The sequence below is a fragment of the Lepidochelys kempii genome, chromosome 7 (genome assembly GCF_965140285.1).
Source record: "Lepidochelys kempii isolate rLepKem1 chromosome 7, rLepKem1.hap1, whole genome shotgun sequence".
Classification (NCBI taxonomy): domain Eukaryota; kingdom Metazoa; phylum Chordata; order Testudines; family Cheloniidae; genus Lepidochelys; species Lepidochelys kempii.
Window position 1 is genome coordinate 106,801,308 of NC_136386.1, and position 26,174 is coordinate 106,827,481.

The window sequence follows — 26,174 nt, forward strand, 5'->3', positions numbered from 1 at the left end:
TCCTTGGTGGAATTCATAGCATTTTCTACACCAGAAAGAAGGATGTTTTCTATTGACACAATATCAGCTTTTATTGTTTCATTAATGCTATCTTGATCTTTGGTGTTTTCAGATGTGAGATCTGGTTTTTGCTCTCCCTCTACCTTAAGCAACAGAGGCATGTTGAAAGGTTCAGTGCTAACAAACAAATTCACCTTTTGAGGCTCTCTTTCAAACCTGGGCTCCACTGTTTCAGAAGTTGTTTTTTGTGCTTTACTTCTACCTGGATCTTGGGGTTCATTTGCAGACACAGATTCCCCTGGAGGTTCATCTGGCTTTGGTACCAGGAACAGGTCCGAAGGGTTAAAAGCCAAACCTGGCTTTAAAGTGCAAGCTGCTAGTTGCTTCCAATTGTTTTCAGAGAGATGTAGGTTTGGGTCATTCCCTTTAGTTGTGGTTATATCTCTTCTACATAAACTGTTGACATCACTGAGCTCAGGGTTATCATTCAAACTCTGAACATTCACAACTGCTCCATATTTTTCACTGTCTGAGCCTCCTGTTGTGGGATAATTTAGGATTAAGGTTTCCTTTTTCATTAACAGACTCTCTGTGCCATCTGTTTTCTGTCCACCTCGCTGTATTACAGTCTGCTCCTTATGACCCACTTCCAAAAATCCTGGCCCCTGCTTGGCCTCTTGAGTGGTAAAGTAATCTGCTTCTTTACCCTGGGGTAATGAGACAGCATGCAAATCCCTCTTGCCATCCAGCTGTTCACTCTGCCATAATGGTTCTAATTCACATGAATTTGTTTGTGTAACTCCTTGTGTCAAAATAGCTTCTGCAGAAGGGCTAGATTCTAAGCTTGTATTTTCTGGATCATTCTCACTCTTTTTAGTAGAAGAGGCAGCAATATTGTCACTTTCTGGGCCACTGTCCACAAATATAGCATCTGCTGTTCCTATTTCTTTGTCATCCACCGTGTTTGGGGAAGGCACCGTTACAATACTCTTTGGGGTTGGTAAATCATCACTGCTGTCTGTGAGATTTGCTGTGACATATTCTTTGGCACATTCTGCTAAAGGCATGGAGATAGGTAGGCTTCTCCCCTTTGCTTCTGCAGCCTGTGTCAGTAAGTCAGAACCAGTTTGTCCTCCATGTTCTTGCAGGATATTTCGCTGTGCCGTCACCTCTGCAGACACTGCACATGAATTTGGATCAGATAAACCTTCAGCAGTGTGGCTACCGATGCCTTCATTACTGCTGCTGCCAACAATGGAAATGATTATTCGTTTCATGTCAGCAAAGAAAGTGGAGCAAAACATAAAAACAATTCATGCCACTGAGGTTTCAAAGCCATGCAGTACGTGCATTGAAAAGTTGACAATCTGCTTTCAAGAGGCAAGATATCAGAGGCACACTCTATAGTGATCCAAAAACTCATTGCACTGAAATATACTTCCTCAGCCTTGTCTACTATCCGTCATACTTGTCTTATGTTTTTACCTCTCCACAGATTTGGTATTAATAATTTAATTCCTACACTAATGTGTTTTTCCCTCCAAAATGCTGACAGAAAAACACGAAAAAAATTATAAGAGAAAACTGGACCAAAAAAATTTAAAAAATCCTCAATTTTGCAGTTCCTCCTAGCATAGACCTACCAGTGGAGCTAGAAATGTTTGTTCAGGGTTAAAGGACCTGATGTCCCTGATCATCATCAACATCATTTTGTAGTGCTTTTCTTGATCTTATTCAATTAAGCAATAAGGGCCCCATCTACTAAAACACTTACTTCTGGGTGTGGTGCTTACTTCTGAGAGTACAACAGTCCTATTGATTTCACTGCGACTAGTGATACTAATAAGCGCTGCACCGGGTAATAAGGGTTTGCAAAATCTGGCCTCAAGACATGACTGTGTTACTGCATAAAACTCCATTTAAGCACAGATGAGGCTAGTCGAGGCTAAAGGTTTCCGCCCACACATTGCCATGCAATAATACATACTTTGTCTAGCCTTTTTGATATGTTGTTTGTTTTTCAATACATAGAAGAAATAACTGCTTGCAATAGCTATTTTTCCCCCTCAGAGAAAGGTTGAGGAAGAAGAAATGAAGAGAATAAGATTGAGAGTGTCTGTGTAGGAGGGAATAGGATATTTTCTATGATTTATCTCCATATTCATTTCACTTAAAATTAGGGCTGTCAATTAATCGCAGTTAACTTACGTGATTAACTCATAAAAATTAATCACGATTAAAAATTTTTTAAAAAGCGAACAGCATGCTGGGAATAATTAAGAAAGGGATGGATAACAGGACAGAAAACATCATGTTGCCTCTATATAAGTCCATGGCACGCCCACATATTGAATACTCTATGCAAATGTGGTCACCACATCTCAAAAAAGATATATTGGAATTGGAAAAGGTTCAGAAAAGGGCAACAACAATGATTGGGGTATGGAATGGCTTCCATTTGAGGACAGATTAATAAGACTGGGACTATTCAGCTTGGAAAAGAGACGGCTAAGGGGAGATATGATTGAGGTCTATAAAATCATGACTGGTATAGAGAAAGTAGATAAGGAAATGTTGTTTACTACTTCTCATATCACAAGAACTAGGGGTCACCAAATGAAATTAATAGGCAGCAGGTTTAAAACAAATAAAAGGAAGTATTTCTTCACACAACGCACAGTCAACCTGTGGAACTCCTTGCCAGAAGATATTGTGAAGGCCAAGACCAAAACAGGGTTCAAAAAAGAACTAGATAAATTAATGGAGGATAGGTCCATCAATGGCTATTAGCCAGGATGGGCAGGAACGGCGTCCCTAGCCTCTATTTGCCAGAAGCTGGGAATGAGCGACAGGGGATGGATCACTTGATCATTACCTGTTCTGTTCATTCCCTCGGGGGCACCTGGCACTGGCCACTGTTGGATTGGCTAGATGGACCTTTGGGGGGATTTGATAGGTGCTTTCAACTACCTGAAGGGGCTTCCAAAGAGGATGGATCTAGACTGTTCTCAGTGGTAGCAGATGACAGAACGAGGAGTAATGGTCTCAAGTTGCAGTGGAGAAGGTTTAGGTTGGATATTAGGAAAAACTTTTTCACTAGGAGGGTGGTGAAACACTGGAATGAGTTACCTAGTGAGGTGGTGGAATCTCCTTCCTTAGAAGTTTTTAAGGTCAGGCTTGACAAAGCCCTGGCTGGAATGATTTAGTTGGGGATTGGTCCTACTTTGAGCAGGGGGTTGGACTAGATGACCTCCTGAGGTCCCTTCCAACCCTGATATTCTATGGTTCTATGCTATGATTCTATGACCCAGTAGGGCCGTTCTTATGATTAATCACCGTTTTAATTGCATTGTTAAACAGTAGACTACCAATTGAAATTTATTAAATATTTTGGATGTTTTTCTACATTTTCAAATAAATTGATTTCAGTTACAACACAGAATACAAAGTGTACACTGCTCACTTTATATTATTTTGATTACAAATATTTGTAATCAAATATCTGTAAAATTGATAAAGAAAAGGAACAGTATTTTTAAATTCACCTCATACAAGTACTGTAGTGCAATCTCTTTATCGTGAAAGTGCAACTTACAAATGTAGATTTTTTTTGTTACATAACTGCACTCAAAAATAAAACAATGCAAAACTTTAGAGCCTACAAGTCCACTCAGTCCTACTTCTCGTTCAGCCAATCTCTAAGACAAACAAATTTGTTTATATTTAAAGGAGATAATGCTGCCCACTTCTTATTTACAAAGTCACCAGAAAGTGAGAACAGGTGTTCACAGGGGACTTTTGTAGCCAGCATTGCATGCTATTTACGTGCCAGATATGCTAAACATTCGTATGCCACTTCATGCTTTGGCCACCATTCCAGAGGACATGCTTCCATGCCCATAACACTCATTAAAAAAATAATGCGTTAATTAAATTTGTGACTGAACTCCTTGGGGGACAATTGTATGTCTCTGGCTCTATTTTATCCGCATTCTGCCATATATTTCATGTTATAGTAGTCTTGGATGATGACTCAGCACATATTGTTCATTTTAAGAACACTTTCACTGAAGATTTGACAAAAGGCAAAGAAGGTACTAATGTGAGATTTCTAAAGATAGCTACAGCACTCGACCCAAGGTTTAAGAATCTGAAGTGCCTTCCAAAATCTGAGAGGGATGAGGTGTGGAGCATGCTTTCAGAAGGCTTAAAAGAGCAACACTCCGATGAGGAAACTACAGAACCCGAACCACCAAAAAAGAAAATCAGCCTTCTGCTAGTGGCATCTAACTCAGATGATGAAAATGAACATGAGTCGGTCCACACTGCTTTGGATTGTTATCGAGCAGAACCCGTCATCAGCATGGATGCATGTCCTCTGGAATGGTGGTCGAAGCGTGAAGGGACATATGAATCTTTAGCGCATCTGGCATGTAAATATCTTATGACGCCAGTTACAACAGTGCCATGAGAACACCTGTTCTCACTTTCACGTGACATTTTGAACAAGAAGCGGGCAGCATTATCTCCTGCAAATGTAAACAAACTTGTCTGTCGGAACGATCGGCTGAACAAGAAATATGACTCAGTGGATTTGTAGGCTCTAAAGTTTTACATTGTTTTATTTTTGAATGCAGTTATTGTTTTGTACGTAATTCTACATTTGTAAGTTCAACTTTCATGATAAAGAGATTGCACTACAGTACTTGTATTATGTAAACTGAAAAAGACAATTCTTTTGTTTTTTTTACAGTGCAAATACTTGTAATCAAAAATATAAAGTGAGCACTGTATACTTTGTATTCTGTTTTGTATTTAAATCAATATATTTTAAAATGTAGAACACATCCAAAAATATTTAAATAAATGGTATTCTATTATTGTTTAACATTGAGATTAATCGCAATTAATTTTTTTAATTGAATGATTAAGCATGATTAATTTTTTTAATCACTTGACAGCCCTACTTAAAAGCACTAACAATATACCATAAATTTTAGGGTGCTGGGAAAGATTGGAAACCTATGTGCTGGTGGGAAGATTTGGTGTGGCTTGGGAAAATACCAACTGTTTATATCTGCCAGAAACATGCTCATAATGAATTCAGAGGTAGTAAAACTCAGTTTATAATATTTAGAAATGGTATACTGTGCTTTACACACTCAAAGCACTAGACAAACTTTAAGGCCTGGCTGCCTCTGCAGGGATCAGCTTGGATTAGAGTTAAGGTTGCCACTGTCCAGGTTTTCCCAGGATCATCCCTTTTTTGAGTTAGCTGTCTGGGAAATCTGGAAGAGTGCTCAGTACACATTGCAAACATTTCAGTTTCATAAACTCAGGATCATCGGGTTGTCCTCATTTTTTGTACTTCAGAAGTGGCAACTCTAACTGGACCCTAACTAAATAATCCTTGCAACACCTGTGATGTAGGTGAGTATGATCATCTCCACTGTACACATGGAATAACCCAGGCAGAGAGGGGAAGAGACTTATTCAGAGTCACACACTGAGTCAGTGCCAAAATGATTAGAACTCACTATTGCCTCGCTTGTAGTAGGTCTATATTTAGTCTACTGCAGGTGACTAGTGAAGTAGAATGAAAACCTCAGATTGTTGTAATGCACTACAAGGTGCAAACTGCTACAGCAGTTGTAGTAAAAATCTCTCTTTGTACTGTGAAACTGTCCTGTAGTCCAAATGACTTCCCCATAAGCAAGTTCCAAGATACTACCCTATTCCTAAACACTACAAAATAGTTTCCCCATATCCCCCAAGATTTGTTTTTTATAAGACTAGTTTCTTTTCAAGGCACACCAACTTTAAATGGCCAGCCCCCTGAATTTGCATGTCTTAAAGATGAACTACAAGTCAAAAGTAAAATCTCAGTCAAGACCAGAAATGTGTGCTTAATTCTATTAAGCAAGCTGCAGGGAATCAATCAATCAGTACTAATTTACAAACTGAATTGATAACATTAAGGGGCTTTAAAAATTATTTTCTCCACTGTGACACATTCCTGGCACTTTTCAGCGCTCTAAAATACCTTGGAATGTATCATTCAGTGACTTTTATGGCAACATAAATGGCAATGAGATATCTGGTATCAGTGATGTCACAAAAGGATACCCTCAACAAACCAGAATGTGCCAGTGGGATTTCACTAAGGAAGGAAATAGTTTCCAATCATAAAAGTTTCTTTCTGTGCTAAATGCATCCCACTGCCTGGCTAGGGGAGGTGGGGCAACCACCACATATCTGGGATTAAGTCAATTTTCATTTTAGCTTTTTGTTCCTTTAGCAGTTCACCTCTTTCTTAAAGAAATTATTTGGTGGAAGTTGTTACATGCCTAAGACCTGGTCTTCACCTAAAACTTAGGTTAGCCTAGCTACGTAGCTCAGAGGTCGCAAAAATTCACCACCATGAGACTGAGAACTGGGAGATGTGGGAAATGATGGTACTTACAGGCACTTATGTAATGATAGATGTCATTTTCATAGATTCATAGATATTTAGGTCAGAAGGGACCATTATGATCATCTAGTCTGACCTCCTGCACAATGCAGGCCACAGAATTTCACCCACCACTCCTAAAAAAGACCTCACACCTATATCTGTGCTATTGAAGTCCTCAAATTGTAGTTTGAAGACCTCAAGGAGCAGAGAATCCTCCAGCAAGTGACCCGTGCCCCATGCTACAGAGGAAGGTGAAAAACCTCCAGTTTTTTTGATAGTGTTGCCAACACATTAACCCCAGATTATGAACTGAATTATCCAACAGCTCAATAGTTAAAAAGATTAATGGTGGGGAATCAGAAATGAAGAACTCAGATTCAGATAAAGAAAAAGTGACAAGGGCATAAATTCTAATAGAGTCCTGCTGCTGACTGGAGTATCTTGGAGACCTGACAAATGCATGTGACATCACAACAGACTATATTTGCAGATTCCACATTGTGTAAGGTCAAACATCTGTAAACTGGTGTGGAGTTGTTTCATTTTCTTGAATATGGATCTGTGAGTTCTTGATCTGTCTAATGCCATGTGGGTAGCTATTTTCAAGAGCTAAATTAGCAGACTCACTCACCAGAGCAGATTTTTTTTCTTGAAAATCTGCACGCCAGACTGTTTAACACTGTATGAATTATAGCACACAAATATCCCTTTATGGCCTTGGTGTTTGATTTAAAGGTAAAATCTTGCCTATCTTATTCATGCCAGTAAGACAAGTAGGGTGACCAGATGCCCTGATATTAGGGGCTTTGTCTTATATAGGCAACCTGTTTTCCCTGACTCCCCCCTGGTTCCGCTTTTTCGCACTTGCAATATGGTCACACTAAAGACAAGTATGATTTGTATATAAGTTTTAAACCTTAAGTGTATCCTGCACAGAATCAACTGACAATGATAGCATATGTTGTACTGACAACATAGGTGACTAGTTCTTATTCTTCGTCCTCTTCTACCATATGCCAGTTTGTCTTAAATTTTTATTCTGGGCTGCAATAGAGGAGTTAAAAAACATATTTCCTAGCTATAATCCAACATCTGTGAAAAAATATTATTCATCAGTAATTACAAGGAGGGAATATATATATTTCCATTATTTCAGTAATGTGGCATGATTAAAAGATGCTATCCCTCTGAAAGTCCTTTACAAATGTAAAATAAATGTACATCCTCTACTGGGGTTCTTGGTCTTTCTTTGTACATAATCTGTTTTTGCTTGGTATCCTTAAAGGACAATTCATACCAAATGGGTAATATTTAAAATGAGAAACACAGGTACATGCAAATGAGGAAGTGTAAAAGAACATAAAGTAGGTCTTCATTGCTTCAGTATAGCTTAAAGCATGCAAAGGAATTTTGCTAAAATTAGTTTTGCATTCAGTGAAAAATATATCAAGCTGTAATCCTGCAAAGATCTATGCGCATGTTTAACTTTAAGCATGTGAGAATCCCATTCCATTAAAATGTGCTCAATGGGGATTATTCAAATGCTTCAAGTTAAGCATATGCTTGAGTCTTTGCAGGTTTGGGCCTAAAGTTTCAAACATACAAACATTACCCTAAAATTATCATCTCAAATAATAATAATATTCTTAATTCTTATTTGGCTAAAATTATTTAAAGTTATTTTGCATAAGACAGAAGAAGTGCAGAGAAATATAGCTTGCTTGTAGTCGAACATTTAAAGAGCCCTGTCACTACAAAAGTTATAAGTATGCAGCCTGCTACACCTTTTAGAACATACTGTGACAGAAATAGACTGCTTTGTAATTTATTAAACACTGTATGTTGACCTGGTTGTTGAGATATTTACTGTATAATTGTATTGGGTTAAATATTGAAATGTTTACTGTATAACATGTAAAAAGAAAAGGAGTACTTGTGGCACCTTAGAGACTAACCAATTTATTTGAGCATAAGCTTTCGTGAGCTACAGCTCACTTCATCGGATGCATACTGTGGAAAGTACAGAAGACGTTTTTATACACACAAACCATGAAAAAATGAGTGATTATCACTACAAAAGGTTTTTTCTCCTCCCACCCCACTCTCCTGCTGGTAACATACCGGCAGGAGAGTGGGGTGGGGGGAGAGAAAACCTTTTGTAGTGATAATCACTCATTTTTTCATGGTTTGTGTGTATAAAAACGTCTTTTGTACTTTCCACAGTATGCATCCGATGAAGTGAGCTGTAGCTCACGAAAGCTTATGCTCAAATAAATTGGTTAGTCTCTAAGGTGCCACAAGTACTCCTTTTCTTTTTGCAAATACAGACTAACACGGCTGTTACTCTGAAACCTGTATAACATGTGGGGGTTAAATCAACAGGGATGATGGGGAAACAAGAAGGAAGGTGAACCAAAGGCTCAAGAGAAGACATCCCTTGGTAAACACTTCAGGGTTGTTAAGAGACAATGCCCAAACTATTAGCTGTGTAGTTCTGACTCCAGCCAAGTTACAAAACTTGTTTTACCACCTACAGCATTCTAATGGTGATTAAGGATGTAAATTAAGGATGTAAGTGGTGATTAAGGATGGCTTCAGGATAACTTAGTTTACTTTATAAATTATTTTTTGTTAGTTAACAACATATTCATGATGCTGTAATCTAGCCTGGTTGAATTCTCTGTCACAGCAAGTGGTCCCCGGTCTCTGTGTGGGAGACAGCCTAAGAGCCACAGAAAATGTGGCACTGAATAACTGAATGTGACAGGATGCATGGCAACTTGAAACCTCCTACTGATGCTTAGCTCTTTATAGCACAGGGCTGATCTCCAAACCTTGGATCCCACAGGATTTATATGGATCATTGAGGACTGGCCTAAGGCTAAGATAATCCATGCAGAAGCCTTCTGCCTCAGCACTTGCTCTGGGGCTCTGGTGCCCTCCTGACAGCAGGCTCCAAAGGAGCATATACTAAGGCTTCCCTTGGCCATGGCTGCTACTGAGATTTTCTTAAAGAGAGGCTCTTGATCTGTATTACCGTTCCTGGTCAAACTTTACAGGGCCTACAGGGGTATGATGTGCTCCCTGACCCCCACCCACATCCCTACCAACAGCCCACCCTGCCCACTTTCCCCATACAGATCTCCTGCCCACTTTCTCCATACAGTTCCCTGGGAGGCTGGTACAATGGAGGTGTGAGCAGAGTCCCCGCTGTGTATGTACTGGGGGAAATGATCTAGCTATGTGTTAGTCACATCAAGGCCAAGGCAAAGTTTGGGATTGGCTAAGAACTCCCCAACAGTCCTACTGCATCTGAAGAGATGAATGGTGGGGAATGAATAATTGCTGTTAAAGAGGATATTTAGTACTATAAAAGGGAAAGAGAATCTAAAATCGGAACCTTTCTTTGCATACTGAAGTTAAGTGCCCCTCCAGTAAAAATTGATTTTTCCATATTTTACACACTGATATTCTAACAGGAGAATGCAGGCCATGCACAATGAGTATTAAAACACTTTACAGATTGTTATACAGCTTTTCTGTTTAGGTCTATCTACATGCATGGAAGAGATGCGGCTAAAGTAGTATGAAAGAATGAGAGTTTAAAATAAACTGGAATCTGAAATATTTGTGAACATCAGGTTTCTTCCTTTTATTGTCATTGTTTTAATTTTGCCAGGATGTAATAGTTTAAACAAAACATAACTGGCTATATGCCAGCAATTTAAAGAGTGGGGGCTACTGAAAACTCTATTGCCCAAATTACCCTCCACCATCCAGGATGTCTTCTGAAACAAGAATTATTCTTTCCTAAATTTTCATCCCACTAGTTTAAAAAAAAAAAAATCAAAATTTTCCATACCAAAATGTCAAGTTGTCTCAACCAACTACTACAAAGCATTTGGGGGTGCTTTGCATTTCAGACCATGAAAAGCTACCAAAAAAGGGGTATGTTTACCATTAAATAAACTGCCTTTGGATGATAGAGGAAGGAGAATATGAAATTTTAGTACTTCTTGGCATTGTGGGTTCTAAATTATAATTAAAACCAGTCAAGTGTATCAAATTGTAGTTTTAAACCAAAGCAATTTGTTTGTAATACTTTGCTTCTTCAATGAACTTATTGTTTGGAAAGCCCACGCACAAGAACTGCGGATATTAATGTAAGGTATCTCATACTCACACCACATGTCAGCTAAAGCAGTTGTGTTATTTTTGATGCACACTTAGCATTTCTATACCTGCTTATAGCTGGGATCTGAGAACTTGCATCTTCATTAATATCCAGACCAGCAAAAAGAAGATTATTGGGCCCAACTCCTTGCTGGGGTTCCCCTTTCTTGAAATCAGATACTACTGACCAGCTCTCTCTGCCAGAACTGGAGCAGGAAAAAGAGAAACACTCACTACATGGGTTTTTACAAATATATTTGCTGTTATTTATCTCAAGATAACAAGAGTCTATCAACTTTGTATAGAACATTTTCAAAATATTATCACATTCTTCCTGATAACCTTTGAAATTAGTACACTGACAGGATCAAATTCTGGTCTTGTTATCACCAGAGCAACTCCACTGAAGTCAATGCAAAAAACGGAGAGCAGAATTTAGCCCATATGCTTTACAGCACGTGAACTGGATTTCTCGATATTCATGAGAAACCTCACCAAAATTATAGTAGGCCAGATCAATCATTAACCCATCAAAAGCCACAGGAAGGTCATAGTTAAGCAGGAAATGTGATAGCCTTGTTCCCTACACATTGTCTCCTCTTGTGGGTAGGGTTCGGCAGGCAACAGAAGGACAAAACTCCACCCCTAAGAGGTCCTGAGATCTGTGGGTCTCTCAAAAAACCCATAAGGTACAGGCCCTGTGAGAAACTTCCTAGGTCTCCTCTGTCCCCACACAGTGGCAAAGACCTATCTGAAGGCTGGCTGCAGTGGCTTTTCACATCTGAATGGCTGGAATAAAAAAATACTTTGAGGAAGTTTGCAGCAGAAGAATGAAAACTTGCAGGAATTGCAAGGACAACATTCCTCTTGAGGTCTGCTGGGAGATGATACTGCTGAGAACATTTCTGCACACACCTTCCTGCCTAGATACAGCTCCCAACCCCAAGGAGCTCTAACTCTGTGGAATTCATGTAGAGGGGCCCCCATGGGCTTTGATAAGTAGAAGGAAATGTTGCTATGCAGATAAACTCAGTTTCCTCCCTCAAATAGATTTATATTTGAGGGACAAGTGGCATTCAGCCGCCAGAGACTGAGCAAAAACAGATTTATGGCCATTTGAGCAGGTTTACTCTCTCAATTCATCCTCTCCATGACAAAAACTGGGAGGACAGGGAATTGATGTGGCCCATACTGAATGTAGTTTAAAGAATATCTGGAAATCATTTTGACAAGAGCTGGTTGAAAATTTTCAAATTTAAACAAACCAAGCCCCCCCCCCCCCCCAATTTGAAATTATATTTGCAAATTCCCTCCCCCTTCATTTTTTTTTTATAAATCTAAAGGCTGGTCAAATATATCAAGCTTCAAAATTTTGATTAAGTTTCAAATTTTAAAAAAATTGGGGGGAAATGTCATGAAAATTGTTTTGAAAATCCATTTATTTCCTCTGAACTCTTGGATGGAGTCCTGATGATTTACTGTGCTTGAACTTTTTGCATTGCTTCCAGCTATCTTCCTTAAGAATGCAACAATAATGTTAGCCTACAGCTCACTGCTGAACTATGCAGAGATTTAAACTTTCTGATATATCAGCTGTTGCTCTTTAGAACATTTTCCACGTTAAGGACTCATTTGAGGATGTCAAACTCCTTTACAAATATCAGCGTTTTAAGCCTTCAGCACACATCTTAATAAAGTATTACCATCCCCATTTTACAGATGCAGAAAATGATGCGCAGAGAGGTTCAGTGCCTTGCCCAGGCTGACCCATTTGGGGGCTTGTCGACATTGTGGAGTAAAGTGCACTATGGGTATGTGATTTCTAAAGCTAACATGTGGACCCTAATGGTGTGCATTAAAGTAGGACGGTTTCAAACAGCACTATGTTAAAGCGCACTAGGGAAACTTTAGTGCACACCAGCTCAGTCTGCATGGACCAATTAATGTACAACTCATCAGTGAACGTTAGAAACCACACCCCCACAGTGTGCATTGCTGTACCGTGCAGACAAGCCTTGATCAGGGACTAGAACACATATTTCTCAGTCCCATGTTTTAATTACAATACCATCCTTCCACTAACCTTCTAATTTTGTTACATAATTGGTAACGGGTTGAAAGGGCCCACAGATAGATATTGTAGTAGGGTTTTGTATGTGTTTTTCTTAACCATGTATAAAGGCTGTAACTGTATCAATATCAAAAGGTGCTTTTTGATAACTGAAAAGAGAAAATAAATTTCGCAATAATGCTTTGGAGCTGGGAATGAAGCAGCAGAGAGAGCAAGGAGGAACTACTACACACTAAAGATCTTGGAAGTTAATTATGTTATAGATGTGGGTACAAACAGTTCTCCTCAATTGTAATGAGCACCACTAATAAAAAGGATGTGTGCGTGGAAATGCAGTTTCAAATATATACCCCTCATTTCACCAGTTTATAATACCCATAGGCTTTAAAAATGTGCTAGCTACCATGCTATCTCAAACATAGTGCCAGCCATCATTAATCCCCATCCTACCCAATTTCTTTCCCTCTCTGACCCTAAAATACACTGAATTTTAGAAACAGGAAATTAAAGAGACAAGGCAGGAAGTGCCCACATAATACATCAAATGGTAACTTACAACACGTTTAAAATAATTTTTAAGAAATTTAAATTTTCATTAGTTATCCCAAGCAAGTGTACTGTATAATGATTACTCAAGCATAGACTGGCTAAGACACTGTATACACTAGGGAAAGAATCTGTGTAGCTGCATGTGGTATGTGTTAACCACAATAATAAACAGAGAGGAGAAACATGTGCCTTTGAAATTCTCCTCCGCCTCAAGTTTACATCACAACTTGGATTAATTTTGCCAAACTAATGTAAATGACACATATGGGGCCTCACTGATTTTGAAGATGCATATAGACAGACACTTTGTGTGATATTAGGAACTAATCCAAGAAAGAACATGTTTTCATGTACAGACCTGGTCAATGATATTAAAGTGATTCCACATGGCAGAGATTCATTCATATATCGTTAGAAAGTGCAATACTTCATCAACTTAACTTTGTTAGCAAGAACAAAACTGGGAATTTGTCCCACAGGAACTATGTCTATTTATTTATACAACAAATTTTTGATGGAAACTTTCTTATTAAAACCAGTTTTGACTGTTGATGTTTTTTCATGGGGCTTGCCAATTTTGCTAAATAAATGATACTCTGGGGCAGATATAGAGTGTGTTGTGGAGTTTTGTCACAGACTCTCTCATTCTTAACTCCCTCACATGAGTGCTTTGAATAACTTATATAGTTATGGTCATGTGATTCTTTTTCTGTAAAATATTGTATGCATTGAATCCTGATAATCAGTGGAATTCTAAAGCCTTCAACACAACAGCAGGCACAAGACAGCAGCCAAACAGATTTTAAAACTGACCTCCTTTGGGTAAACCTTTTTGCTATAAAGCTGGTTCCCTTGGCTACCATCTTTGGAAGCCATCAGTGATAGCCTCAGGCTATGTCTACACTATGCACCTTTTAGTGACACAGCTGTGCTGCTACGGCAGTGCCACTAAAAGGCCTGCTGTTTGTTGGAGGGAGACAGCTCTCCCGCTGACAAAAAACCTTCCACCCCAACGAGCGGTGTTAGCATTGTCAGCAGGAGAGCGCTCCTGCCCACAAAGTGCTGTTCCCACCCGCGCTTTTCATCCACACAACTTTTGTCTTTCAGGGTGGTAGTTTTTTAACACCTCTGAATGACAAAAGTTTTGTCTTTCACTTGCCAGTGTAGACAAAGCCTTAATGTCTGTGCTTGTGGGAGCTTACATCCAGCCTGCCGCATGACAATAGAGATTCGTTGTGTGCTCATTCCCAATTTGTATCATCACTTAAAAGAAGAAAGAGATAAACTAAATATCTTGGAAAGAAAAGGAGTACTTGTGGCACCTTAGAGACTAACCAATTTATTTGAGCATGAGCTTTCGTGAGCTACAGCTCACTTCATCAGATGTTTACCGTGGAAACTGCAGCAGACTTTATATACACACAGAAATCCATGGATGGGCTAGCACCAGCAGGAGAGTGAATTTGTGTGGGGGGGTGGAGGGTGAGAAAACCTGGATTTGTGCTGGAAATGGCCCACCTGTTGATCACTTTAGATAAGCTATTACCAGCAGGACAGTGGGGTGGGAGGAGGTATTGTTTCATGATTTCTGTGTGTATATAAAGTCTGCTGCAGTTTCCACGGTAAACATCTGATGAAGTGAGCTGTAGCTCACGAAAGCTCATGCTCAAATAAATTGGTTAGTCTCTAAGGTGCCACAAGTACTCCTTTTCTTTTTGCGAATACAGACTAACACGGCTGTTCCTCTGAAACCCATAAATATCTTGGATAGTTTGAGACAGTATTGTTATTACAGTGTTGGATTATTTTATTTGGCTCTTGATGAGTCAGGAACCAGTTTTGAGAAATTTGTGTTCGTAAGGGGGTTCCTGTTAAAACATATTTGCTACTACCTGACTTTTGTATAGTAACTCCAATTCACAGTCACCTTACTAACGTAATTATATGTTATAAGATATACTGATTACATTAAGAAGAATTTTTGCCAGTTTTGATTATTTCTGCAAGACTTCTTAAAATTAAATTGAATCATTTGCCTTGGTATTATAACAAAGAACACAAAGGGCCAAGTTCTGATAGGCTCTGGAAACAGAGATAATAGCTCCCAGAACGAGTATACTAATACACTACAAAACCACCCTATTCTGGGTGAGATCAGCTGACTTGCAGCTCCCACATATATACTGATTCTGCTATGGTCTGTCAGTGTCCACCCGTTATCTTTTGCTTTATACTTAGATTGTAAGCTCTTTTTTGTTCTGTGTTTATACAGGATCTAGTACAGTGGAGTCTTGGTCCATGACTGGGGGCTCCTAGGTGCTACAAGAATACAAATAAATAGTAATAATAAATTATAGTAATAGCCAGGGGGCTCCGAGTAGGGCAGGGCAGCCCCATATGTATATAAACTGAAATAAATTGATTGCTCCACCTGACCATCCACGATGTATGTTGCAGAGGACGTGCAGAGCAGCGTCTCTCTAAATCTTTCACAGTTCAGACAGCCAAATTTTGTTCTGTCAAAAAACATGTTGCATGTTTGGTAGAGATTGGAAGTGGTTACATTTATAACACTATACGACTGTGAAAAGAATGAAAATATAACGTAAATGTATAAGTATGAAAATAATTATTTTTATCTCTAATGTTTAATGATAATCATTGTTTCCAGTGTTTTGTTGTGTCTTCTCACCCACCACCTTTTTAAACATAATTTTGGTTAAAACGTTAAAAATGTAAAAAAGCTGCTGAGAGAGAGAGAGAGAGAGAGAAGGAAGCTATTGTTGGTGGGGAAAGAGGAAAGTCTATGTGCATATTATAGGATTTAATTACTGCTCAAGAAGAATGCACTCAAATGGTGGCTACTTTATCTTATTGAAGAAGTGTCCGTGTAAATACAATTGAAAAATCCTACCCACACACCAGTAAATAATTCCTGCCACTCCTTGTGAATGGTAGATATCATTTGCATCCTGAGTCATGCTTATGATTTGGAAAGAATGCAACCCTGTTGAAATCACGCTGGCATTAAACAGTCTTCCCATTGTAACAGCTGAAAACGTTACTTACATCAGAAAAGTAGAATTCAAATTCTCCTTAGATGGTATCAGTGTCTCAGGGGAAAGCAGTCTCCCTGTGTTATTTAATGAAGTCCAGGTTCTGTTACCCTCTGCCATCCTTAATCATACCACATAGTACTTAACTCCTTGAGAAATCCATTGACTCCACTGTGATTATTCAGAGAGTAAAGTACTACTCAATGTGAGTAAGGGTGGCAGAATCTATCCCTAAATTATGGCCTTTCTAAAACCTCTATTATACACATACTAACCACTGTACTTAGCCATATTTTAGCACCTAAAAGACATTGCTCAGTATTTTTGTGCCCCAGGAAAGGTTTTATTAGCATGAACAAAGGAGATTTAGATGAACAGTTATTATGGTAGCTAGAGAGTACTAATTTACAATGATGTATTTAAAAAAGAAAGATAATTTTAGTTAATATTAATATCCTTTGCTTTTTGATGTGCTATTTTGCAGACCATCTCATTGTCCATGAGTAAGACAGATTTTAAATATTGATTGCCCACTAACAAAGTCTGGCAACGACACACAACCAATCTCTCAAATAACAGAGCTTAATGTTACATTCTGAATATTGACCATATGAAGAAAGAAAGTCCATTTCCTACCTCGTAGCCCTTGTAGTTAATGGTGAGACATTATCAGGCAGTGGTGCAGCAGCAGCAGCTGCAGGTAGAAGATTCAAGGCGTCTTGACCACCAGATCTTTCTGTACTCTTCTTTTCCTGTTTTTTCTTTTTTATATCTTGCCCATTACCAGGAGGCTGGCCTGGTTCCAGAGCCAGGGCTGAGGAAACATTCTGAAACATTAAGGAAAAAGGTCAAGTAAGTATCTCATCATATAGTCTAGAGCAGTGCTTCTCAAGCTATCTGATATGGGGGACTGGCAATTTTTTTTCCCAATGTGTGCGCAGACCGGCAGCCGATGCCTTGCGGACCGGCACTGGTCCGCGGACCACCACTTTGAGTAGCATTAGTCTAGAGTACATAAGATTTTGTAGACCGTTATGTAGCTTCCATCATTTTGTTCCATACACTGACAAAACTTTTGAGTAGGGTAACTATGATGGAACTCAGAGATTCCATCCTTAAGCCATCTTCTTTTCCTAACTGTATATTGAACAGAGGGAAATTGTTGAGTCAAAAATAAATATAAGAAAAAGGGCATAGATGGAAGAATGCCTGAAACTGCTCAAGGCATTTACTGGCCCAAAGAGGTATGCATCTTCTCTTTCTCAAGCCCAGCAAATGCTTTCTTGTGCTAAGTACATTTACAAGCATCAGAAGGAAGAAGGATGGAAACAAGCTATAACTTATTTATTCATAAAGGTGACAAACAATTTGCAAAATAATATAAAAATAAATCAGCATTAATCAGCCTAGAACCCAAAGCAAGATATTCAGAGCCAGATTTCAAATTCAAATATTACAAGAGTGTTCAGATCCAAGGTTTGGCATTGGTTAATTGAAGTTAACAAACAAAACAAAAAAAAGGAAGGCCTGATTCTCCACTGCCGTGTACCTTGTGCAATCATTCACACCCACACAAAGTGGGTATGAAATGTCATTCTGACTTGGTAACATGTTATATCCACTTTTCACAGCTGTAAATGGACGTCAGAGGAGAACCTGGCCCAGAGCACGAGCAGGCACTACTCAGGACTCGGCAGGCCAAGCATGCAGCCTTGTTGGCAGCACAAGAGATCATATCAATATAGCATGAATTTTTATTTACAGTAGCTTTCCATAAGCCTGAGCCTCCCCTCTCACATTAGTCTCCCCACTCACATTCCTACAAATGGAAAAGGTTTCAGAAATTTCAACATATTAGCTTCCTGGCTCACAAACCTGTATTTCAATTCACAAGAGAAGCTGTCCTAAGTATTATTTTCTGCATGAAGGCTGCCAACATCCCACCCACCCAACTGAAGCTTTAAGGGTATGTCTACAGTGCTTCTAGGAGCAAGCCTACCAGCTGGGGTTGACGGACTTGTGGTAGCGGGGCTTGGGCTAACGTGCTAAAAATACCTATGTAGACATTGCAGCTCAGACTGGGACTGAAGCTCTCAAGCCTGGGGCATGGTGGGGTGGTTGGGGGGAGGGCTTCAGAGCCCAACCTTCAGCCCAAGTTGCAAGGTCATAGCAACATCTACACACATTTATTTACAGGAATCTCCACAAATATTGTCAAATTGGGTGCAATCCTAGATGGCACTACGACATGTTATCCGCTCAGAGTCGAATTCTGCCTGGACCTTACTCAGTGAAGGGAGGGTGCAAAAAGCCTTCCTACACCTTGCACCATCTATGCAAAGGCCACCAAAGTTGATGAGCAGAGAGGACATGGGGCCATTTTTCTGGACCTGCTACTCACTATGGGGTCAGTAGATCTGGCTGGCTGCATAAGATAGAGGGAGGAGAGGTAAGTTGAATCCCCAAAAGTGGTACATAGGCAGGTACGCATCTTTTAAGTGCCAAGATGCTCTGGGAGGAACTGCCTCCCCAAGGCAAAATGCTTCTTGATGCGCCCCCTGGGGTGGTGCAGCCAAAGGGCCCAATCCTGAATCAGCAACCACTAATACGAACCTCTGCATCTGCGTAGAGCCTCATGGGTATATAAGACTGATTTCTAGTTCTGGGTTTTTGTATTATTATTTTCTTCATTGACAAATGAAGTTGATACATTTAATTGTAGAAAGACTTTGCATATGAAACCACATTTCTTTCCTTGTTAACATGCTGTGCTGTCATGCCAACACAGACTTTTCACATTAACACTGCGCTGTCACACCAACACAAAGTTTTCATGGTCAGAGTGGAGAGCCAGAGACGCTCAGCTGGGATAGGCTGACAGCTCTAGGGTTGTTTATTGTGTGTTTGGACATCCAGCTTGTGGGCTTTTCATCTGTTTGGGTTTGTATACGGCTCCCATCACTACAGTATCTGAGTAGTTCCCAAGATTTGAGAAGAAAATCTCTATCAAGAGAGGTGCGTATACATATGTATGTGTGTATGAAGAATTCACTGGGAAAAAGGAATATTGAAGAAATGTGTTTTGCATTTAATTCTGGAAACCGTGACCTCTGTCTTCATCTCACTCTTGCAGGAGCAAGTTGTACAGCCTAAGTCCTGCTCACCTGAATGTTCTGTCTCCCACACTTGTGAACCTTTCCTCTGCTGGTTGACAGTTTCGTAGTTCCAGTGGAACGTAACCTTGAACAACAGTTATGATCATGGCAGGAAAGGAGCTCTCAGGAGATCTTTGCACCATTATTCTAAAGTCAGTCCTTGAACTGGACTTAATTAAATGGGAAAGCAGTGCAGAGAGTGGAGTACTAGGGTGATATGCTCACAGCAAGCTGTGCTGCTAAGCAAATAAACTGCTGTGTTTTGTATTAGCTGTAGCTTTTCTCAGTGTCTGTGGCTTTACTTCTACATATAACGAGTTGCAATAATCAAAACCTGGTCACAAATACGAGTATCATAGTAGGCAGCTCTCTGTCCAATAGGATGGAGCGTAATCTTCTGGCCTCTCACAGATGGATGTAGGGTTTGTTTGTTTTTTTTGCTGCCACAACTATTTGGGCCTCTAGTAGCACAGAGAAACATAAAAGAACCCCAAGGGAAGAGACCAATCTAACAACCGCTGTGCAGATGCTTTCAACTGTTTGGGGATGTTACAGAGGAAGCTTATTCTTCCAAGTACTTTTGTAGGGACAGGATTTTATAATTGTACTATAAAAATTGATGTAAACTTTGAATTAATTCTGCCAGCCACCCTTTATGAATAACAGAAAGGAATGACCGTCTGAGACTGGGATCTTGTTTCCTATATGCATTATAAACTGCCCTCTAGTCATTTCTTTGGTTTAAGGTTTAGTAAGTAAAAGAGGGGATCTTGTATTGTGTCTGTATTAATTAGATTAAAGGAATGTTGAAGGCCTGAGCCACAACGTAAACTGTTTTTGACCACAAGATTTAGTGAAGTTTAATTTCTGTCTTCTCTGTGAGAGACTGTGTGAATGAGGAATGTATGCATCAGGAAAAGATAAGGTGTGAAGGCCACTGTTAACCAGATGGTCAAGAAAGAAGGGGCAAAGACGCCTAAGGAGATTTATCTACACCAGAGTACCATCAATGCGCATCCATGACTGAGGGAAGTCAAATTGATGACCCTGGGGTAAAGGCTGGCACCCCTAAAGACAAGTGATTAAGTACAGGATGACCCTCTCCGAGGTGTTTTGGAATGTTTACATCAAAAGATACACCAATTAAGGAGTAACCTGTCACAGACTAACACAGCAAAATCCAGACTTCCACAGAGAAAAAGAACTATAAGAACAGGGTGCTTTGCCATGGGATTTTCGGTTCATCTTGACACTACTCCAGGCAGTGGCGGATTAATGATTTTGCCGCCCCTAGACCCTGAAATAATTGCCACCCGCCCCAGCAGCACCCCGCCCAGGCTCAACTCCGCTCCGCCTCCGCCTCCTCCCCTGAGCGCGCCACCGGGTCCTGCTTCTCCCCACTCCCTGCCAGTATTTGTGTGCAAAACAGGTTCGCGAAGGATGGGGGGAAGAGAGAGGAATGTAGCATGCTCAGGAGAGGAGGCGGGGCTGGGGCGGGGATTTGGGGAAGGGGACCAATAGGGGCAAGGAGGGGGTGGGAAAGGGGGCGGGGAAGGGGTGGAGTGGGGGCGGAGGCCACGAACCGGCGCTGGGAGAAAGAGCCTCTGGCTGCTATTATAAATTTGCTGCCCCTGCAATTTTGTCGGCCTAGGTGTTAATACGCCACTGACTCCAGGAGCATCGGATCGCAACCGACAAAGCCCAACTCCCCTCTGTGACCAATCTGGCTGGCCACTAGATTGATCCAGACTCCAGACTGGTAACTATAAAAACATCAACTGGCAGGACTGTGTGCATGATGTGTATGTGTGTGTGTGCCTGAAAAGCATATGCTAACTGTTGTATTTTCAATAACTATGGCGTATTTGCCTTCTCTCTTATAAAAGATCCTGTGTGCTTTGTATAGCATAACACTTTCCTCTTCTTCTAACATCAACTTAATGTTTCCTGGGATCAGTTTTAGTGAATTGCTTTAATCAAGGTGCTGACTTCAGCCAAGAAAGGGGGAGACTGTACTCTCTGTGTATAATGTAGATAGTAGTGGCTGTTGTCTGCTGGCACTAAAACCTGCGTAGTCTCCCCAGATCTCCCAATGCCTTCATATAAATGTTGATGAGGATGGGAAAGAGGACTGAGGCTATTGATAGATCACGGTTGTGGGTAATGCATGTGGAGAAACAGTTGCTCACAATGACCGTTTGGGTTAAATTGGAGATATCAGAATGCTCAATCAGGAAACTGAGGTTACTTAAAAAGTTATTAGATTGTACTAGCGCTTTGGGACAGGGACCATGTCTCCCTCTGGGCTTGTACAGCACCTCGCACAATGGGGCCCTTATTCTGATTGAGCCTTTTGGCTCACCTTACAAATCATGAACAACAACAATCTATGCACATGAACCACCGGTAGCTTTCAGCACCACATTTTCTGTCAGGATGTCCCACTTTCAGGCTCAGGCAGGTTGAGAGGAATGCAGTTACGAATTTAGGCATTAACCCACTATGGTCCTGGTATCTACTCCTCATTCCTAATTAATCTCTTTCACAAGATCAGCTCTTTAACTCATAGGTCTCTTTCAAATTACAAATCCTCTGTGTCCTACTGACCTGAAGTCATCCCACTTTCAATGCCAAAGGGTAATGGGGGATGTCTCCTACGTACAAAGCCATTTATCAAACCTGTTTCCTATAGAGGCAACTTATGTTCTCTAAATTTACAGCCAAAGCCATTGAATCCTGAAAGTAGCATGGTTAACCTGAAGTTAATAAATAGGGTGGACCTGATTATGGTATTGAAAAAAATTCTTGCTCATCAGCATGTCAGATAGCAAAATTACCAAAGTATCGTCACCAAAACACATAATACTGGTAGTAAATATTCCTGATCAAAAACAGTGCTGATGTCCATGTTACACATTTGCAGCATCACAACCGGATTCTTCCAGACCCTGTATTGTGTCATATTGCACTGTCATGTACATCCAATTTTTCTAGAAAATCTGTTGCTTCCCAGAATACTTTGGGACCAGAATGATTTGGCAGGTTTTGTGTTGTTTTATGTGTGACATCTACTATTCCAGGGATTGGCAACCTTTGGCATGTGGCCCATCAGGAAAATCCACTCGCGGGTCGGGACGGTTTGTTGACTTGCAACATCTGCAGGTTCGGCCAATCGCAGCTCCCACTGGCCACGGTTCGCCGTTCCAGGCCAATGGGGGCTGCGGCGCGGGCCAAGGAATGTGCTGGATGCCCTTCCCGCAGCCCCCATTGGCCTGGAATGGCGAACCGTGGCCAGTGGGAGCTGTGATTGACCGAACCTGCGGACGCTGCAGGTAAACAAACCATCCGGCCCACCAGCAGATTTCCCGGACAGGCCGCGAGTCAAAGGTTGCTGATCCCTGTATTATTCATTACCACAACTTATAGGTTACCTACGTGCACACATGTTAATTTATATTATGTACTTGTTTATATTACAGTATAATATATGCAAAGGTCAGGGCCTCTTTGTACGAGGCATATAGGAAGGTGCATTGGGCCCTGTCCCAATTATTTTATAATCTATTAAACTAAGAAGCAATGAAAAATGTGTGTAACAAACAGTAATAGGAAGAGGGGTGAGAGGACAAGAACAACAGTAATGAGAATATGGTTCCATAGGCTAGCTATAGGCACAAATTGAAAGTTATAAATCATTTAGAAGTTTTTTTCCCCACTGTAAATAAGTAGGAGAAAATCTTCTGTGACTAATTCAATTCAGTTTAGAATGCTGGCTCTAATATTTTTTAATATTTTTTCTAAATATCTTTCTGTTGTCAGTGACTTAGTATTTAAGAGATTATGGCCCATAATCAGCCTTCAGCTTTTCCTGTACAACTCTGATTGGCTGAGGGTAGAACTTGGCCATGTTATATATTTTCTGAATATAGCTGTTCTAAACAAGCATAACTTTCACAGAGATGTATATATTGGCTCAATGGTACTCAGCAGTTTGAAGGCAAATCTCATTCTTGCCCTCTCATTCCCACACTGGCAGGTGTCTGGACCATCATCAATGACAGGAAAATAAAAAACACTTCTCATCTAGTTAGGCAAGAACACATAGCCAGGCAACTAAATTTTCAATATCTAATATTCAATAGCTAACAGGGCCCAAAATCAGGATCTTAAAAAAAAAAAAACACAACAATCAAGGTGTAGGTCTTTAAACCAAAAGAGGAACATTACCTTTTAAGTGATCAAGAACTGCATTTTAAAGTAGGTTTGTGTTAGCAGATTTCTAGTTCACTGCTACTTTTCCCTCATAAAAGGGTATGCACTTGTGAGTCTATGCCGAGCGGCAGAGAAACAAAATTCAACTGTTTTGTCAATTTGTTCAGAATTCAAATCACAAAGATATGCAAACAAATTGCTGTACTAGATTTTCCCCACAATACATTCTTGTTAAGGTAGAAAGTTACAGGATCGGATTCCACCACAATTCTTTTTTCACCATGAATAGCGTTCATTACACAAAACGTACAGTTAGAGAGCTGACATTAAAAGAAAGCATGCATATGAAATTAAAGATTACTACTTGTTTGACCTCTTGAAATCTCTGAAGTGATTTGACACTGCAATTTTTCACTGCAATTTTACCAGTCAGTGGAGCATGACATTTTTTTAATTTTTATTCAATGATCATTGATGAGACAATTTTTTAAATCAGAAAAAAGTCACAGTTAAGAGTGACTGACATTGAGGATATGCAAATATCAGAAGAAACAGCAAATATCTCAATACTGCATTTTTCTTTAAGCCTGTATTATACTTAAGGGAGTAAAATTATTTCTTCTGGAAAAGGAAATATAATTAGGGACTGTATTTAATCCTTCCAAAAGGACAGATCGCTTATGAAAGCACAAGGCAAATGTACAAAGATCAGCTATCAGTATCCCAATAATTGTTTTCTTCTGGTGCAGTCTGTTTGACCAGGGGCTAAAGAGACCAATGATTTACAAGAATAGTCTATTATTAAATGATTTTAGAATCCAAGAGATTTAAATTATCCAGTAAAATCCACCCTTATACTATGGCAAACATTATTGAATCAGAAAGTTGCTTTAATACAGCATTTGATTCTATTCACAATACGGTTCCCTGAACGCTCATTGAATCTCCCAGTCTGATTTAAAGCCCTAGCAACAGCATTAGCTGCTGCCATGGTATTGTATTACAAAATTCCAAGAGGTCTGACAGTTTCCCCAACAGATCAGTAAGCTCTTGATAAGGCACCACTAAAACGATTGTTTTAAAAGTAGAAATTTGTACTTAAACACAAGGAATGGGTAGATGCTATTTTTTTTCTTCTTTGAATGAAGGAAGTTGCTTCCTTTTAAATCTTCCCCTATGGTACATTCCTACATTAAACACACATCCTTTTATGGCAGTTGTTGGAACATGCCATCGTTCTGACTCTAGTTGAAAGTAATCTTTGAAGAGTTACACTCAGTTTCCATTTCTCATAGCTTCTAATAGTGTTTATTGGGAAGGGGGGAAAAAAGAGATGGAACAAAGCTTTGGAAGTCTTAATCAATAAACTAGCTCTTACCTTTTATTTTCTCCACATCTTCCATTGCTCTTTTCTAACATGAGCTACAAATTATTTCTTAGATTAGTTTAAAAGTTTGTCTGTTTGAATCATCAGTTCATTCACTCCAAGTCAACAACTTCCTCCGTAAGAAGCTTATGGTGAACAATCTGACTGCAGGTGAATGCTGGGAAGTGGACCAAAGGTCATCCCCATGGTGTCAGGAATCAGATTTCAGAAACAACTGCCAAGCTGACCAAATAGGGAGGGTAACACATGTTAACTGTTAAAGACAGCAGGCCACACATCTTTTCAGCCAAATGGTTTGCACATGTGTGACTTAGCAGGCTATTATCAAGTGAAAAAAATGTGTACATGATCCTCTAAAAAAGTGGTCCATCTGTAACACTTTGCCGCCAGGACACTGCTCATTTTACTGCCCTGAACTGATTGCAGAAAAGGGTAGTGGAAAATTTGTTCATCTAAAACTCTGAATAGTAGAGCATTCGTCAGTATTCTTGTTATACTTATGAATTAAATTAATTTCTTAAAACTGCAGCCTAGCCCTTGTGAAAAGAATAGGCTGCTATTCATAGTACATCCAATACACAAAGTGGGATACTGCCACTTGCCTGAAACACTAATCTAATACCCTAACAACTATTAGACAGGAGTGCCTGTGTGTGTGTGTGTGTGTGTATTAATGTTCCATCTACACTATAAAACTGGTCAGAAAAAAAGAGTTTACAAGAGGGATTCTTGAAAAAGGTTTCTGATAACATAGTTGTGTCGATCATGTGGATGGGAAATCACTAGGGCTGTCGATTAACCATAGTTCACATGATTAACTCAAAACATTAATTGTGATTAAAAAAATTAATTGCGATTAATCGCACTGTTAAACAATAGAATACCAACTGAAATTTATGAAATATTTTGGATGTTTTTCTACATTTTTAAATATATTTATTTCAGTTACAACCAGAATACAAAGTGCAGTACTCACTTTATATAATTTGTATTACAAATATTTGCAATGTAAAAATGATAAACAAAAGAAATAGTATTTAATTCACCTCATACAAGTACCATAGCGCAATCTCTATCGTGAAAGCACAACTTACAAATGTAGATTTTTTTTGTTAAA

General features: G+C 39.7%; 1 protein-coding gene across 1 annotated transcript; it reads right to left on the reverse strand.

Moving 5' to 3' along the window:
- Window positions 1–13: 13 nt before the first annotated feature.
- Window positions 14–25,158, reverse strand: LOC140915210 (uncharacterized). The gene is made up of 4 exons (XM_078853933.1): window positions 25,049–25,158; window positions 16,940–17,130; window positions 60–1,242; window positions 14–25 (listed from the first exon to the last, which is right to left on the reverse strand). The coding sequence occupies exons 3-4, from the start codon at window positions 1,065–1,067 to the stop codon at window positions 14–16; spliced, it is 1,020 nt and encodes a 339-aa protein (XP_078710059.1). The 5' UTR covers window positions 1,068–1,242; window positions 16,940–17,130; window positions 25,049–25,158.
- Between the last annotated feature and the right edge of the window lie 1,016 nt (window positions 25,159–26,174).

Bases quoted from the DNA above. Each gene is read 5' to 3' on its own strand.
- LOC140915210 (XM_078853933.1), bottom strand. From the start codon at position 1,067: ATGCCTTTAGCAGAATGTGCCAAAGAATATGTCACAGCAAATCTCACA.